Source organism: Mixophyes fleayi, chromosome 4 (genome assembly GCF_038048845.1).
Source record: "Mixophyes fleayi isolate aMixFle1 chromosome 4, aMixFle1.hap1, whole genome shotgun sequence".
NCBI lineage: Eukaryota > Metazoa > Chordata > Amphibia > Anura > Limnodynastidae > Mixophyes > Mixophyes fleayi.
This window is the reverse complement of record NC_134405.1, coordinates 236,930,146-236,948,600: the sequence shown is the minus strand read 5'-3', so window position 1 is coordinate 236,948,600 and position 18,455 is coordinate 236,930,146. Positions and strand designations below refer to the sequence as shown.

The window sequence follows — 18,455 nt, the reverse complement described above, 5'->3', positions numbered from 1 at the left end:
TTCGGGTTCATTGCACAAGCCTTCGCTTACGTTTTGGTGGGGAATAGGATCCTATGGCTATAATCTTGGGTGGTTTCACGGCAGTATTTCCAGACTGCTATCTGAGACCTGTGGCCCTTTCACAATTTCTACAAAGTGGATGTTAGTCTCCATTGGTGACAGTTACAACTTAGGCATTGCTTCCCTCCTGTTGATAGTGGCTGTGGGACAGTCCAAAACGGGATTTTTGTGTTATGTAATCCGTCTTTCAAACGCCACAACCAGGAATGTGGGTGCTCTGTTTTTACATATGAAAATACCATGGCACTGTGTAGTGAAATGCCATATAGAGCTTCCATGCCGACAGGACAGCGATGGCATACCTGGTTAATTTTTAATGGATTTTTTTGTTTTTGTTTTAATTCACAGCCCGTCTCCCACAGCCCAAAACAAAGGTTCCCATTCATGATGCTGTTGTCACTCCAGACGATGTCAGGTATTTCACAAATGAGACAGATGACCTTTCCAACCTGGAGGCAAGCGTGCTTGAAAAGCCTCAAGATATACAGCTTTGGCTCAAGTTGGCATACAAGTGCTTAAATCCAAATGAAGGGTAGGTGCCTTTGTTTCTTTTCTGGAAATGTGCCAAACTAGTCTGGCAATAGTTGTGTGCATAAGATTTATTTTGATTTATAAATCTTATTTTCTCTCCTACTGTTAGAATCTATTCTTTGACAAAGCAACAATCACTTCATTGTTTTGGAGATATTAGCAGTAACTGACTTGTATATTTTCTGTTGTAATTCTTATGTGTTTGGGGGTATTAAAGGACACTGAGGCACTTAATAGGAAAATGCATCGGACTGCTTAAATCATTCATTCTCCGGTCTATGCACGCATTATTTACATCAACTATAAAACAGAGATTTTGTTTACATTTGGACTAGTCCCTTTAGCTATAAATCTCACTATAATCTATACATAACTGTACCTTTAGGGCTTGTTCACAAGAACGTTTTAGGGTTGTTGTGCACTGCTCATGAAACAGGCTATTTTGTTTCAAGCACTACACATGTGGTCAAAAGGAATAAAATGATGCATCTTACACAGTTGATGTACAGCAAAGTTTGTATTGCATAAAAGTGATTTCTCAGTTGTTACCAAAAGCAGAAAATTCCATTATGAATAGACCCAACAGTTTTCAGCTTTGTATTGAAATTTAAGCAGAGACCCAGCATTCGCTGGTGTAAATCAAATGTGTACGATGATCAGAGTAATCTGTAGATCTATCCCTCTGCAAATGGTTTACTAAGCCTAGGATTCTCTTCAATGTTATGACTATGACTGAAAGTATCCACAGATGTAGACCGTTGTAGAAAACTGTACACTTGATATAGTAATCAAATGTAAATAGTCTTCTGAAGAAGGTGGGATGGGTACAGATAAATACATTTTTCAACATTTCAAAATGCACCAGTGGATAAGTTTGGCAGAAATGGTGTTATAAGACCTCTATCACTTGGGCTCTACAAACCACTTTCATCTTCCTCTGTGTTGGCCACTTCCTAGGTATGTGGGCTACCTGGATGTCAACCTGAGATCTGGGGCCACCAATTTAAAATTTGTCATGGCTCTTTCTAACTCAGGTTCACATATTTTGGAATCTGTTGCGCTCACTGCACCAAAATCCCAGGATGCACCCTTAGCAGGACCCAATTACTACTACTACCCCTTCTCCGGATGATGTATATAATTGGCAAACTTTGGTTATTGGTGATTCATACTAATTTACTTGATGCCGCGGAGAGCCACTCTTCTTTCCCCAGTGTATCAGATATTACAGCCATAATTTGTAGACTTGATAAAATAGTGTCCCCTTGGCGCATAGGTGGAAAGAAATTTGATTATAAATGTTAAGCCTTTTATTGCTCAATATAACAAAAAATCTCATGTTTACACAATGACTTTTATGTTTCAAAAGGTTGCAACCTTACTTACAGAGTGTAAATGGATAATTACCACATGCAGACATATCGTAAACCATACATAGGTAATCAAATACATTGTATATAGTACTTGGCTCAAGGCCTAAAACATAAACTCCTCTCTGTATATTAGATCAGATGAGTGAGTAGGTATGCAGGGTTCAATATAGAAGTATCTCATAGGTGTAGAGATGATAGAGACTTCCATTTTCTGTGCAGATAAGCAATGTTCCAGAATGGAGGTAAAAATACCCATATACACACTTTCCAGATAAGTATTATATTATATGTCTAAATTCACAAGCAAAAGCAGCTAAAGGGCTCCCAAAGCTGCAGTAATGTCTGAAATAGTGAATGACAAATCCAGATAATAAGGGTCCAAACCGCAATAGTTCATGCAGGCATACAGTTAAATGTCCCATTGTTCGCGGTAAAGTGTCAGTCAGAGACACTGGTAAAGTGGGGGGAACCAATCCAAACTGCAGCCAGTGATATCGAGCTGTTGTTTGTAGGCAGACTTACCCTATACAGGGCTGGATGGTGGTTCCGTCCTCCTAAAGAGGCTAATGTTGGTAATGCAGTCTTAATACGTACGGTACAACAGTCCAGTTCTCGATAGACAAAACATAAATGTTACATTTGCTACATGTTACTTTCATAATTCCTTTTTATAGTAATGTTGTCCTTTTGAACAAGGATATTCATGAACAGTAATCGGTGAACAACTCGGTGTTCTCTGTCATTTTATCTTTTATCTGTAGGACTTCCTCCGAATGTTTAGATTCATCTTTAAATGTGTTATCCCGGGCATTGGAGCACAATCGAGATAATCCAGAGATCTGGAGCCACTACCTCAAACTATTCTCCAAAAGAGGATCTAGAGAAGAAATTGAAGAAATGTGTGAGACTGCAGTAGAATATGCCCCTTCCTATCAGATCTGGTGGATGGTGAGTATTTGTCATTTTTTAATTATATATTGAGATTTTTTTGTTTTTTAATAAAATAATTATACATAAGTTATAAGCATCAGACAATATTTGTAGAAGTGTATATATGATTGACTTTTGACCGGAGAGATCTCTTAACGGTCATCTGAAATTCCAATAGGTCTCTTTATTACTAAGAGATAAAAAAAAATGGATCAATTAGTAATTACAATAGTGGTCACATTTGGACCCATGTCACCTTTGCATGGGAGAGGTAATGCCGCACCCCTACCTCTGTTCTAGCATGTTTCCCGGCTGTTTTCACTTGCCAGCCGGATCTTGGAGCCCAACAGAGTCCTATTATAATAAGAATAAACCATTGGTTCTCCTATTATAACAAGCACTATGTGAGCACTAGAGCCAGCAGTGTGTGTGTTAGACCTCTGACCACCAGTCCTGGCAAATGTGGGCAATAACATCCAACATTTTTCTTTATTATTGCAAAGTATTACAACTGCCCACCCCCGGCTGCTTTTTAATGCCCCCCTCGGCTGGCAAAATTTTCTGGGGAAAACACTGACTACCTCTGACCCTGACGACATCCAAGGCTCTACTGGATCCTTTGCTGTCTAGGGTGTGGGGGGTTTGGACGCTGTGTATGCTTGAAGCATCACCAGTTCTCCCATCTGGGTCTCCTCAGTGTTTTGGGCTGAATGGCAAGGTTGGTCTCCTGCTGCCACAGGATGGCAGGTTCTCTATTCTTAAGCGAGAAATTCAGGTAGAGAGTATATAGCAGAGAACAATGAACAATATTTTCATACTTAAGCAATGCATAATTCAAACATAATCACAGTTGTGTGTTCAACAAGCATGGAAAACGGCAGATTGCCTGTACCAGTAAAATTATTGAGGCAGATGAAAAACCATATGGAGAAGTATGCAACAACTGGCAATCTTCCTTCTGACCCCGTGTCATTGTGCAGCATTCCAGCACACAATCATTTATCTGCTTCTTAATCTATATAATGCAAAACTTTGCTCTGAGCATCGTGCTTGTGATTTTACTGTTGGCATATAAGCCAAACACCTCTGATTGTCCCTCTCTTGCTTAATGTGCCACGTCCTATTTTACGCTGTAGGTGGACAGGAAGATGTATAGGGAATTGTACTTAACCAGTTTTGGTCTCCTTTTTTGCACATAGTTTAAGACGGTTTATGTATAATTTTAAAGAAGTTTATCAAAACAAGAGTCATTTTTTGGTTAACATCCTTGATTGCTTTACATCTCTGTTTTATTTTACACTGTAGTTCCTGACTTTGGAAAATTCTTTTGATGGGAAGGATCAAGTGTGCAACCGAACATTGCAGTACCTTATGCAGAAAGTAGAGGAGGAAAAATCTGACATTCTTTCTCTGCAGTGTCTAGAAATGTTGTTGTACCGTGTAAATCTACACTTGTTTACAGGAAGATTGCAAAATGCTCTCGCCATTTTACAGGTAAATGAGTTATGTACTGATCATGATATTTTATAAATTGTTTTTTTGGGGATGGAGGGGATATAGTAAATATTTTCGAGTTTATTTTTGTCTTGCTAAGTAACACATGATGACCATGTTTCTCATTTGTTATCCTGGGGCGTATACCCTATAAGTTTGATGATATTGTTCCCATTTGTGTCACATTTGTGCTTCTAAGCAGAATGGCCCATAAGTAATTAAATTATGTAACTTGTGGTGCAGTGACAACTGAACATTAAGGATTAGCATATAATATCTTAATTGAAACTATTTTACTGATATTAGTGTTCTCCTTTATTCAGGCTACTTAGACTTATGCAATAGGAGACACATGGGTGTAACGCTTCTCACTGCAGGATGCTTTGTAGCACTTTGAAAAATGACAGGCCAATCAGTCTGTAGGAGAAGAGCTACGGTATAATCACTTGCAGCACAGTTCTGTGAAAGTAAAACCAAACCAGTGTTGTGGGTCTACTTTTATTCAAACTAGTACTATGTCCACTTTTAAGAGATGATAAAAATTTGATCTTGAAACTTTTGCCATGTTTTACTGTTCTGTGCCTGTTAAGATGGTGAAGCCATGTTTAGCATCTCTATAGAGATAGGTGATCTGGTTTACGACGACGAAATTGCATTTCTTCTGAATATCGTTATACCTTCAATCTTTCTAATGCAAAGAGGGTTTTATGTTTTTCTTATCCCCCCAATGTATAAAGAATACAACGTTTTGTAAGCAAAAGTTCTACAAAGCTTTAACTTTTTTTGTTTTTAATGTGCTTCACAGAATGCATTAAAGTCTCCTTGTGAGAAGAGTATAGCAGATCACCTTACTCCCAAGGATCGCTGCTTAGCATGGCTTTCTTACATTCACCTCATGGAGTTCAGTAGTCTGCCTAATTTCTATGACTCAACAATTTCAAACCCCTCCAGGATAGTTAACAAGGAGCCATCTCTAATACCTTGGCTGAATCCCCAAAGTGTAACGACTGATCCTGTCATGTTGCTTGCTCTATTTGAAGGTGTGTCATATAGTTGCCGATTTGCTTGTGTACTTCTTTTTTTTTTTTTTTTTTTTTTTTCTTTCTTGCTTTGTTTATAGTATTGCAGCAACATTTGTTGTACTGCAAAGCAGGGGTGCTGTTAGGCTTCGGTACCAAAGATCAGACCCCATATCTCTAGGTTGTTTTAATTGAATACTACACTCTAATTGGTTTAATTAAAAAAATAATAGATGTAATCCTAAACTCTCAATGATCCTCCAACTACTAGTATAGCTATAATAAACAAATGTTTGCTTTCATTACCGACATTTTTGACTATGTTCTGTGCACATGGAGCAACTACGAATCTCTTAAATGGAGCACCGACTATGCTGTACAGTACACTTTGAATGTGTTTGCTACAGTTCCTTTACTTTTGTTTACGGAATAGTACAAATAGTTTCACTAAAGTGTGTTAAATTATTACACTAAAGTGCTGTTAAATTATCATTTATGAGAATTTCATTTTGCAAGGTAGATTTTTTTTTTCTGACTTCATAATTCAATTTTGTTTAATTCCTAAATTGTATGTAATGTATGTAGAGTAATATAGTGAGGCTATATTACGAAACGATAATTAAAACTAACACCTTAATCTGCACTTGGCTGTCTTGCATTGCAGTGTTCTACTCAACAGTCTTCTCCACAGATTATCCTCCTACTACTGGAGACACCATATTGGTGTACATTTGACACTCAGTAGGCTGACTTGGCCATGCAACACCAATAGAAGTAGTTTGTAACAACAAATATAAATTCAGGGTGGCATAGTGAGATTTCCTAATCCACACTTAGACAATGGATCGGAGAGCCTCACATTGCTATTCCACAGCATCAACCAGTTTTCTCTCTTATCCTATTGGGGCGGGGGAGGGGGCGAGTATACTGCACTGGACCACGAGGTATAGAGGCTTCTTTAAGACTCACACTTAAAAGTATTCAAAATGTCTTTGCTCTTCCCTTCTCTATGACCTCATCATACAGCATGTCCACTGGGCAGAGTGCTTTGTTTTGCTGGGTTTCCAGTATTTAAATTTTTTCTCTTTTTTTTTTTTTTTTTTTTTTTTTTTTACATTTTACTCTGAAGGTATTTGAATTTTCAGCTTTTGCATCCATTTGTTTCAAACTGGAGTAGGCTGAGGAGGCTCTGTTCCCGGTGCTTCCTCCCACCTTATCCCACTCCCAACATAGAACAGTTTTCCATGGTGGCCCCTTCACTGTCACTGCAGGTACAGAGAGGTAGCACAGGCTTTGGAGGCCCATGGTTGGATCAAGTAACACAAGTTCAATCTGACTCATTTGAAGATGCTTGACAGCAGAGTGTTTCTTCCAAGGGACAAGATAGCCCCTTTGCACAAATTGGTAGTGTCTCTTTCACTTTAACAGGTCATCAGTCTGTGTCCACGAATGCTTCCGTAGCTGAGGGACGGCAGCTTCATATTGTACTTTTACCATAGAGGATTGGACAGTTGTCCATGGGGTAAAGCCCTTCTGACTGGCGGGCTTTCTCCTTTTAATTGGTTTCATGGTGTCTGGTCACCAGTGTAAGCAAAGCTTCCAGCCATTGTTCTAGAGCGAAGGGCTATGCTGAACATCTTTGTTCGGGAACAGCTTCTGTTGAAGGGAAAGCCCATAAGAATTTATTCTGACAACGCCACTGCAGTATCATGCATCGATCATCAGATTGGCACTAAAAGCTTCCTGGTGATGGAAACTTTAGGATGCCTGGTAAGCAGAGTATCTCAAGAGAGACGTGTCCTGCATCCCGGAGACTCAATCCAGAAATTTTTCAGCCATTTGTGAAGAGATGTGGTCAGCCAGGCATGGTCATTACAGCATCTGAGCTAAATTACAATTTGGAGAGGTGACAGTTCCTTGGGACTAGTTTATCCTCCAGTGGTGATGCCTCCTTTCCATTAGTAAGATAGAGGTAAGGGGTTTGTGTAATACTGGTCGCACCAGACTGACCACAACTGTCTTGGCAGACGCTTTTTTGATATGTTAATAAGTTCATCATGGGATCTTCCTCCCCGGGACCTGTGGGACTTGTGTAACTGGGAGTTCTGTCTTGCATCATTCATGCCAAAGGTTGTTCCTAAATCAAGACTTTGTGGTTCTGCCACTGAGTAGGAATCCGTTTTTGGAGGAAGAGGGATCTCTTCGTTCTTTGGATGTTAGGGCATTGCTGATATGTGAATAGGACACGCGAGTTCCGAAAAATCAAAGATTTTTTGGGCCTCTATTATGTTTACAAAAGAGGTTGGCTTGCCTCAAAACTGATGATGGCTAGATGGTTCAGTTCTTTGACAAGCTTACATTGGGGCGGAAAAAAGCTATTCCTTACCATGTACAGGCACATTCTACCAGATCATTGGGTGGTGCAACACTGCTTTTGGCAACTCTGTGAGTTTACCTACCCAAAGGGGTAGCTTTTGAATGTTCCCATAAGATGAAAGCGAAAACAGGATTTTTATATTCATTGTATCTAAATCCACTGAGCGCCCTCCTTGGTTATGCTCTTGTTTTTTTTTTTGTTTTATTAAAATGTTTTAAGGTTCTCTTTTTCAGAGATGATACTGTTTCTTTCCCTCTCTAGTTTTTCATTGTTTCCTGTGGGACTTGGTTATTAAAATAAGAGTTTCATGCATTATTTGGGTATAAAGGAGGGAGGAGCATGTTGAATGAAAATCATGTTTTTCTAGAAATATGCATGCACAAATATTCCACAACCTCATTGCACAGATGCACTCTTGAACATGCTCCCCCAGCAGCACTTTTAATGATGGTCACTAAATTTCTCAAATATCTTAACACTAAAGAAGCCTAGTATTGACGTGTGTAGTGGCCATAATTACTTTACGAACAGGACTTACACATTTTCATTTTTAATAGCTGCTGTATTTTCCTGTTCCGATGAACACTTGAGTGCTAAGGAAAGACTAGAAGTTTGTCTACCGCTTTATAAAAATATGATCTCCTTGCATCTTATGCTTAACAGGTAAGAACCTAATGAAGTACTGACATTGGAAGGTGAATTTTCTTCTATGCAAATTTACATACATTGCATGTTTTTTGTTGTGAAGGCATTTTGCAGCGGTGAATCTTTGTAAGCAGCTGCTGGAGAGTTCTAGTGCTAACTGTGACATACTGGAGGCTCTATGTTCTGTGTATGTAAAGATTGGACAGCCAGAAAATGCAATAGATGTCTGGATCGCTGCGTTGAGAAATAATCCTGGGAATGCACAGATTTTCTATAACGTCTGCAAGTTTTTAGTAGAACAGGTAAACAATGTATTTGTGTGTCTTGTCAGTAAGTGTCTCAGCCTTCCATCTCCTCCAGAGAACTAATTCATGAATTTGTGCAATGCTGGTTGTAAATTACAAACATCTCAAAAGGTAGAGCTAAATTAGGAGCTAATATATTTGTAAGCATAATAGACATTTTTCAGGAAATATAAATGATTGTAAATTTGATTTAGAGCAATGCCTGCTGCGAGGGAGATGGGTATTGAAATAAGACTTAAATAAATCACGGATGGTGTATAGTATATATAGTCCTCCTCGCTTACTATAAGTTATGTATGTATTCCATTATGTCTCCCTCCTTATTGAGCCTCACTATAATGCCAGTTTTATTCTGTGTTTTAAGATGGTAGTAAGAAGTGGTACTGTAATAGGATCATTTCCAATATCGGTCACACCAAAGCTTTATTTTTTATTCGCCATCACAGTCAAGTTTGGTTTTCCTATACATTTTATGGCTCGTCACCTCTGTTTCAGCCCATCCCTGTCTTTTATAGGATTCTGGCAATAATTGGAGGGGGAAATAACTGCTTAGAATTTCATTGCCTTATGCTGTTGCTGGTTAACTTGGATGTTCCTGACTGGAACTGTCTCTGATAGAGATAACTATCTCATCAAATATGCTAAAACTAACATAGTGATCAGAGGAACTAAGTATACCCCCAAATATTGCCCTTTTTTAATATATTTATCTATGGGTCTCTGATCCTCATTTTAGTGCAATCATTAAATTAAAGTGACCTAATTAAGACCCCTCACAAAATTACACTTTGTACTTTGATGCAGTAAGAATTGCCAAAAATTTACTTTCCTGGAGCGGAAAAGGAAAATTGACCCCTTGTTTTCAAAAGCTGGTGTATTTTGTCGTTTTTTAATCTTTAATTGAAATGGACTACTAGCCTTAGGTTGACTGGAGGAATTTGGTGAACTCCTTGCAGAATTGTTTCAACGTTGGGATTTTTCTAGTCTGTCTTGAAGGATCGATCCACTTCCATATGTCCACAGCATTTCATTTGACTTTACATCTGGACTTTTATATAGCAATTGTAAATTTCCACTTAATTCCAAATGTTTTAAGAGAAACAAGTATTTTTAAACTTGTCTTCACTGCACTTTTATAACAGTCTCAGCATAGCACCACTTTTAACTAAAATTGTTTAATAATTTGGAGCGTTGTACCCCCTAATATTTTTGTAGTACAGTAAATATGTCTGAGATTTGTTTTTTCTTCATTTGGGGTATGGTTGACATTTAGGTTCAAGTTTCTCATATTTCTGATTGCAGGGGCGTACAGATTACATATCAACGTTAATGGAAGATTTTGTAAATTCATTCTTTGAAAATTTTAAAGAGAAATATAGTCCAACAGAACTTCTGAGGTAAAGTTTGGATATTTTTGTTTCTTGAAGGGGGTGATTGAAAGTCGTGTGTTTTATGTACTATGTCTCAATATTTTTCATTATTATATTTTGCCATGCCAGTTCAAGTTTTGGCAGTCTGTGGTAGTCATCAGTTGGAGGTAGGTTGCCTGTTAACCTACCTAGATTATTTAAATTCTGGATCCCATTGGAATACAGGTGTGAACCACACACCCACCCCATGTATTTTTGGGTATAAAATATATAGCAATGACGAGACGTAGTATCGGTAGGAATTTTCACAGCGCAAGCATTTAATTTCTTAGTGTAAGACGACATGATGAACAGGAGCCCAACATAACATTTTCATGGGGAATGTGCTTATCTGAGAATTCCAATAGTTACACTCAGAGCATGTGGGAATAGGAGAATAAAAGATCCAAGTCCAGTGACTAGTAGCTTGTGACGGTCACTTTGCAAGATAAATGTACAATGAGCTTTATACTTGAAACTGAGGTCTACATCAATGCAATGAAGCCCGAGTTCCTAATGAGTGAAGAGGCCTATTGGCCTTACAAACAGAGAAAATGGCTTCTAACTATGAAGAGCGGCACATAAAGTATTGGCATTGAATATTTTATATCAGGAGAGATTGCAAGGATGGTGTACTCCTTCTTGTAGGTAAGTTGCAAAGGTGTACTGTTGTCACACAGAAATATACAGGAAAAGGAAACAAATTGGAAACATGGTGTCACGTAGTTTAAGTTTAAAATGTAACATAATACATAATATTTGATTCTTAGACCTCACTAATGTTTATTAAAGGAGAGGATATTAGTGTTACACCAAATATAGCATTGAGAGCGGGAGGGACTGTAAAGTAATGGTATTCATTATACTGGTGACTGCTTAAGGTTACTTCTCAGAAAATAGTAATACACTGTTGAACTTTTTTATATATATTTTTTTTTATATATACAGGTCATCTGCCTTCATGTCACAGTATATTTTCCTGTGTGTAGTGACTAGGGCAGTGGTTTAGGGTTTTATTGAATTTTTTTTATCTGACCTTTCATGTTCAAGCATAACTGGTTAATGATTCAATTAATGATTGGTTATATATTGAGATGTCACGAACATGCTCCCAGCTGCCGTGACTTTGGGGTGTTCGCTGTATGAGGTCACACACGATTTCAGCCCGCAGTATCTCTCTACCTATCACACAGGTTCTAGACCTACGACTTTGCCCCCAACACAGCGCTCACACCCCCAGACACTTCAGGTTTGCCACCACCTATTGATTACGAGCAATAGGACCCCAATATACTGTTCCACACTGGTACGCAGGCTTCTAGCTACTCAGACTAGCAAGACCCACACCAGCACACAAAGGGTTACCTCTTCACACCTCCAGACTGTTACACAAATGTACATGCAAGCACACACAGCTTGTTAATCAAATGTATCAACAAATCACACCCTGGCATTCCAAGGGTTAACTTGGTCGAGCTCTCTTCTAATAGGCTAACAGATTTGTTAGAGTATCAAGGACGCAACTTATTAAATTATAGATTTAATATACAAAAGTACAGGGCATTCAGATATAAAGAAAAATAATGAATAAACAATTAATAGACATAACAAGCAAAGCAGTTTAAAATAAAAGGGGTTACATTCAGATTTGCACTTACATGAATTGCATTCTGGCCAAGGGAAATTTTGCCTTTGAGGAAGATGGACAGCTTATCAATGTGAATTGATTTCCCAAAAAGTCTGACAGTTTGTTCCTTCAGAACACAGGTTTTTCAGCAACATGAAATGGGATGGTATTCACAGGGGCAGGGTTTAATGCTAATAGGGAGTTATGGCCTGTAGCACTTTTTCAATCGCCATTTGCATGTTGCCTGATTTACTAACCAATTCTACTATGTGATATAACTTTTTTTGTAGAGCGTGTCATCGATCCCATTTTATCATTAATAAATGACTGTTCATCTTTTGATATCAAACACGCCTAAATACAGTGCAGTCGCAGAGCTTACACTCCTTTCCTTCATTTCTCTGTGGGGCAGAATTCTTTAACATATGAGCTGCCTTTCATCATGCTATTGCGGGATATGTGGTTGATCGCTACTTTTATTGATTTTAAGGGGCATATTTTAAAACTGAATTCTTTTGGTCTATATTACATATAGCCTGTGTCAGCACATGGCCTCTTTGAGCCTGAGCACATGCTCAGCGGTACCTAAACGTCTCTTTAGGTGTCACTAATGGTCTAGATCTCACCCCGGGAGCTCTTTAAAGCTGCCCCCAGGTGACACTTCTATCTTCTCACACTGGGATGTGCAAAGCCATCCAATAAATTTACATCAGACTCTCTGACTTCAAATCCTACACTTTAACTGAACTCATCAATGGATTCCTTTGATATAACATATTTTACACTGCAGTTATTATTTTATCCCTTATAAATAACTGCAAGCTCTCTATGTTCACGGCAAGATGCATTAATTTATATCCAGGTTGATCTGAATCCCCAACCCCCCGAAAAATTAAACTTAAATCTACTGGAGAGGGTTAGGAATAATGTAAGCAGGCCATGCCTAGATTGTCTGGGGAAAAAAAGTAATGACTTGGCCCAGAGACGAGATTAAAAATAAAAATCAAGGTCTGATGAAAAAATCTATGTGAAGGGCTGATGAACGTTATTAGGTTGACCAAGTATGTCGGGGATCTAAGAGATTCTCCCTCCCCATTAAGGAAAATAAGACTAGCCAATGGTAGTGTGGAAATAACAGAAAGGGGGAGCAACTGTTATATATACAAACAGATGGGAATTTTGAACATGTTCTTATTCCAGTATTACTGCGAATCATTGATAAAACAGTTACTAAAACCACATTTGTTATGAATTACTTAAAGGTATGTAAGTAGGTATGTAAGCAAAGGCTTTGCAGAAATCCAGTGTCAACCAGTAAAACTGTATTGTCACTGAGTATAGAGTAGAGCTATTTGTACAGTGAGAATATAACTCTGTATTTGTCTTGAATAATTAATTTTCAATACTCCAGTTTAGCAAATTTTCATGAATCAGGATTCATGCCATGCCTTAAGTGTTAAAAGCCTCCTTAAACAAAGAAGGAATAGAATTCTTCAGTCTTTATTAGAAGTGATGCATTTTTACTCTGTGACCATATACAAATGTGGGCTTCTAGCTCAAAGTGGTCCCCACTAAAACAGTGTCCCTTCTGAGGGAGCAGGGTAAATAAGTGTGATAACATATATGCAGTAAATATTCATATGTAACAGACTTTTTTCTTTTACTATTTTCAGATATCTTTTGAATTTCACAGTGCATCTGGATTTTAAAGCGCCAACACATAAAGTAGATGGACCTCTTAATATTTCAAATATGCAAACCCCATACCTCTGGCTTGTTTACTGGTGAGCGTTTTTGAGTCTCCTAACTTTAACATGGCTTTTAAAGTGTTAACTTGTAACTAAGAGTACACTGGTTAAGTTGGCTGAATAAAATAATGTAATGCATTTGAACTAATTGAGAAGCTAAGTTCAGTCACATTTGTTTTCGTCCTCTAAAATGCTGAATCTATATTAAGGCAGGTTGCCTTATGTGACCGGATGGGCTTACTCTTATCTGTTGGTCACATGATACAGGAGGCAATAGGTGTCAGGCGGAATCTTCAAGCAGGGATGTTAATTTGCTCAGGGGGTCCTTACAAGGACCATTACACACTAATTTGAGGTACTAGTGATCATCCAGAAATACATGGTCAAACACTTTTTATATACTGTTCCTGGTACACATGTTGACAGGGAGTAAACCAGCCCACTTTCCTACCTGGCACCACAAAATCTGATACATTCAATAATTAGCATCAGGATGTAAAATATGTTCTCTAAACTTGGATTTAAATGCAATTTAAACTTATCAAAAATTACATCAATCTGTGATTTCCAAAATTACTTGTTAGGTTTCCTATTTTTCTAAGATACAGGATGAAAGTCTAATGAGGCCTTCCTATGCATTCAGGCTAAAAGTCTTGGTCATTAAAATAGCCTAATTAGCATGGGATTTCCTTCTTACAAAAACATTTCCTCCAACATATGCCTACTGAACCAGAATTAAATACATTTCTTACACAAAAATCAGTACATTTGCAATGATATACATTGGCACACTGCGCCACTAATAGAAATAAATGAATACATAAATTATTTATTGGTAATCCAGCCACGCCTTATTCTAGGGATGCCAGACAAATCTTCATAGCGGAAAGGTATGGCTATTATCTTATATAGGTGTATAAAAATAGTCATAAAACACTGCATGGTATAAGTCACTTTAAACCATCAGCTTAAAAGTTCCATCAAGGGGTTATCATACTTTGCATATCTTTTACAGTTGGTATCTCATCAAACTGACAGCAACACCACCAATACATCTCCAGGATCTCCATCTCACTCCAACACTGGTGTAGATAATGGTATAATCCAAGTTGGAGTACACTGTGTAAAAAGGAGATAACTCCAATACAACAAGTAAAGTCCTTTAATTAACTTGCTCTTACAATTTGTTGCAATAGTTTTATCGGCAATGGAACACAGACATATTGAGAGTGGGAACAGTTTATTTAGCCGAAATAGATCGCTAATTGGCATAGATTTACAAACACAGTTCATGACATAAGTGTAAATTACAATAACAAGGAATGGGGGGGAAACACATTTTGAAATTATTGAAATACATTCACAGACAGTAAGTTCAAGTATGAAGTAAATAAAAAGTACATCTTAATGAGATGAACTGATCTTTAATTGAGTACATTCAACTCTGAGATCAAATAAACCTAAAAAGCCAAGTCCTAAGAATTAGAAGGAATTGAATCACACTTAGACTGTGAATGTCTTCAGATTTCCTAATCAATGATTTATTGAAAAATATATATCCAGTTATTTTACAGGTAATAAATAATGACATGGGAAAGATGGACAGAAGACAACTTTTAGCCAATAAAAAGAACACCAAGAATGATAGCTTTGGTTATAGTTTTATTATGAGTTCTAATAAACACTTACAAATGGAAAAACTTGTTTAAAAGAACTGGAAAATTCTGCAGATGGCCCCCATCCTACAAATATAAATAGGAGACAAAACCAAAATTTATTTATATATCTGTAATGTGAAGAATAAATTGGCTCCTTCAGTACCTATAAAAATAAGAGTACATTCACAGAATGGAACATTTGTAATTCTTGCAATATGTGTAAATATGGTGCAATAAAAAGAATGGAATTTGTTTCACATGGCAATGAGAATCCATTTGAAATAAAGGTTAATATAATGCTTAACAATGCCATTGTAGTGTACATTGAGCTGCCCCTGTGGAAAACACGTCCTACTTGTAAACATCAGTGTTTCAATATGTCACAGGATGTCGTCCTAGTGAAGCAGTATTTCTTACATTTTATGGTGTAGAAACCATACAGGTAAATAGTAGAGGAGGGCATTATAAAGCTGCACCATGCAAGAGAGAGATACTTTGGACTTATCATTTAGTCACAGGAGTTATCAATACACTTGAATTGCATTTTTTTTTTTTTTTTTTTTTTTTTTTTTTTTATAAAGGAATTTCAATAGTTTCAATATTTTTGTTTTTTCTTTCCTTTTGAATTGCGTTTTGCGCTTCTGTCATTTAACTGCCATTGTCCGCCTATGCCATTTACCACTCATTATGTCAGATACTTCTCCTGCAGGCAACGGAACACTATTTACTTTCAAACCCGAAGCAGGGATACATGGTTAACATGGTATATATTTGGAGCAGTGAGGGACAGCTGTGAAATGTTCCACAGAGCACAAACATGTGCAATTTTAACTTTATTAAATAAAGGAATTCACTTGATCTATTGGAGTATCTACTTTTTTGTACAGCAAACTTCTACTTTGATTTTACCCTAGGGATAATAATCCAGCCCCGCTGTTCATGGGAAGAATTGTCGAAAGACATTTGAGTAGCCTCTTCAAGTTGTAGCATTTGATGTAGTGTAAAATGGAATAGCCAGCACATGTGGCCGCAGTGGAATAAAGCCTTATGGGCCAGCCACATCATTACTTTATACGTTTTTTTTTGCAGTCTGTGGCAGTCTCTCCAGACAAGCACAGAGGAGGTGGCAGATGCATATGAAGCTGCGTTAGGGGCTGTGATGCAACAGGATATATTGCAGAAGCTTTGGATGAAGTAAGTTTTTTTTATATTGGTTGCATATAAAAAATGGACAACATTTTACAGGTACAAGTGCTGTAATATTTCCTGGATCTTTTCTTTTCAGTTATCTTATCTTTACTAACTGCAAAATTGTGGTATCCAGAAACCAAGTTCAAGATAGTAAGCATTTTACCGATTTAGTTAACAGATGCCTAATGACTGTCCCCACACGGCACCCCACTCCTTTTAGCACAGCAGACTACTGGACCAACTACGAATTCCATAACCTGGTAAGGTGGCGTTGATCAAGACTGTTTTCATTTAATTGTTACTGCGGCGAGAATGTGATGTTTTTACTATTGTGGCAAGTTCCATAACAGCAATGCATTTGTGGGGAAGAAATGCCCCTAACTATTTAGAGAATGACTTCAACAAAATGTCCACAGAATGGTATACTTTTGACTTTCCTTCTAGTTATGCTGTTTTTAAATAAATAACACATTACTTTTGAAATGTGTTGTGTTTGCGGTCAGGGGTTGTTCATTATAGAGTTAGAGGCCCACACCGTTTAGTGTATGCATTGTATCAATCATGTGCTCGCTCAAACACAGGAATTTTTTGATGAATTTATTCCTAGGGGTTTTTCTTGGGGGGAGGGGACATGTTTAGAAACAATATGTGAGCTAATTTTAAAATGGGCATATACCTCTTTTTCTGTCTGTTAATACCTAGTCTGTTTGTTCCCAATTGTAAAGTGCTACAGAATATGCTGGCACTAAATAAATAAATGTTAATAAATGTATGCAAATGCGCATTAGCAAGAGCCAATGCTATAAATATAAGCTGTACTATGTAGTTAAATGGGAGAGCGTTCCTTATTCATTTTTATTGACTGTAAAGGGATGGTAACAGAATAATAAAAAGAAGGGTGTGAGACAAGGGTTTAGGTACAGCATACTCATGTCAGACAATCAATCAAAATGGTAACACATATTCTCGGTGCATCAAATGTTTTTAGCATTAACACTATCAACGATATTGCAATGGCAATTCACATACCATGAAGGATACAAGTTTAAAAAAAATAATAAAAAAAAAAATGGGGATGACTTAGGTAGAATACTCATGCTCAACATTTTCGTTTACCACATTTTTCAGCTACCTCCCTCTTCGCCTATAAAACAGAAAATCCTAGACTTTGATCACTTGGTTTTCATCTTGAAAGGTGCTTTGACAGTCAAATGTTCCCACTGAATATCATTTATGCTAGATTACATAGCCATTCTTATCAGTAATTTGCATTTTCAGGTAATTTACTTCTATTTGAGCTGTGTGCCAAAGACACAGCATTCTAGGATATTGGAGCGCTTTTCTTCCATGATGCCTACAAATCTTGGACTTGCACTCAGGTGAGCAGAATATGTTGATACTTATCTACAATTAAACTTCTCAGATTACCATTGGGTGTTTGGTAGGGAAAATGTGTTCTAAAACAAGATTTGTCTTCAGAATGCCATATGTTTAAAAATAGTATAATCTGAAAGGTGTGGTACATACTCATTTAGTTGTGGTGTATGTAAAGTAGCTGCTGATATTTAGACATTTATTTAAAAGATTCAAGAGAATTTTGAAATTCATGTATTTGAGATAAAACTGATTTATGGGCAATATATTGTTTGCTGTGTACAGTAGGCCTTCTGTCTTTAAGCAAAGCGATTTGGATTACTGTTTATTTGATATAAAATCATTATCCAACATAAGTTATTTTGAGACCACACACGGCAATGTTCCACTTGCCACGTATTGGAGTATATAGTTGTTTGCTGGCATTGAGGAAGCATTCTGCTTGTATTTGTTTTCAAAACGCTTCTTGTTCTATCAACATACATTTGCCACTGGTAGATACATTATAGACGCTTGCCGCGAACCCCAGGTGCCAATGAAAGTACTAGTATCAAATAAAGAAAAGAAGTTTCAAAAACAGACCCGACCTTGCTAGTTTTGATCAATTCTGAAGTGAAATATATAATCATTGGTTATTCCCAACTTGGTCCCTGTAGTGCGTGCTGCACTTTCTTCTAGTAGTAGACTGATAATAAATGTCCATTATATCAATCT

General features: G+C 37.4%; 1 protein-coding gene across 2 annotated transcripts in view; it reads left to right on the top strand.

Annotated features, from left to right (window-relative positions):
* ZFC3H1 (zinc finger C3H1-type containing) overlaps window positions 1–18,455 on the top strand; it is a 74,054-nt gene that overhangs the window by 51,056 nt on the left and 4,543 nt on the right. For both annotated transcript variants that reach the window (XM_075209529.1, XM_075209528.1), the window contains exons 21-31: window positions 409–592; window positions 2,726–2,912; window positions 4,200–4,388; window positions 5,194–5,428; window positions 8,342–8,447; window positions 8,533–8,731; window positions 10,037–10,131; window positions 13,444–13,554; window positions 16,266–16,370; window positions 16,462–16,627; window positions 17,646–17,746. In XM_075209529.1, the coding sequence (XP_075065630.1) occupies window positions 409–592; window positions 2,726–2,912; window positions 4,200–4,388; window positions 5,194–5,428; window positions 8,342–8,447; window positions 8,533–8,731; window positions 10,037–10,131; window positions 13,444–13,554; window positions 16,266–16,370; window positions 16,462–16,627; window positions 17,646–17,746 (1,678 nt within the window). The remainder of the gene's footprint in view (window positions 1–408; window positions 593–2,725; window positions 2,913–4,199; window positions 4,389–5,193; window positions 5,429–8,341; window positions 8,448–8,532; window positions 8,732–10,036; window positions 10,132–13,443; window positions 13,555–16,265; window positions 16,371–16,461; window positions 16,628–17,645; window positions 17,747–18,455) is intronic.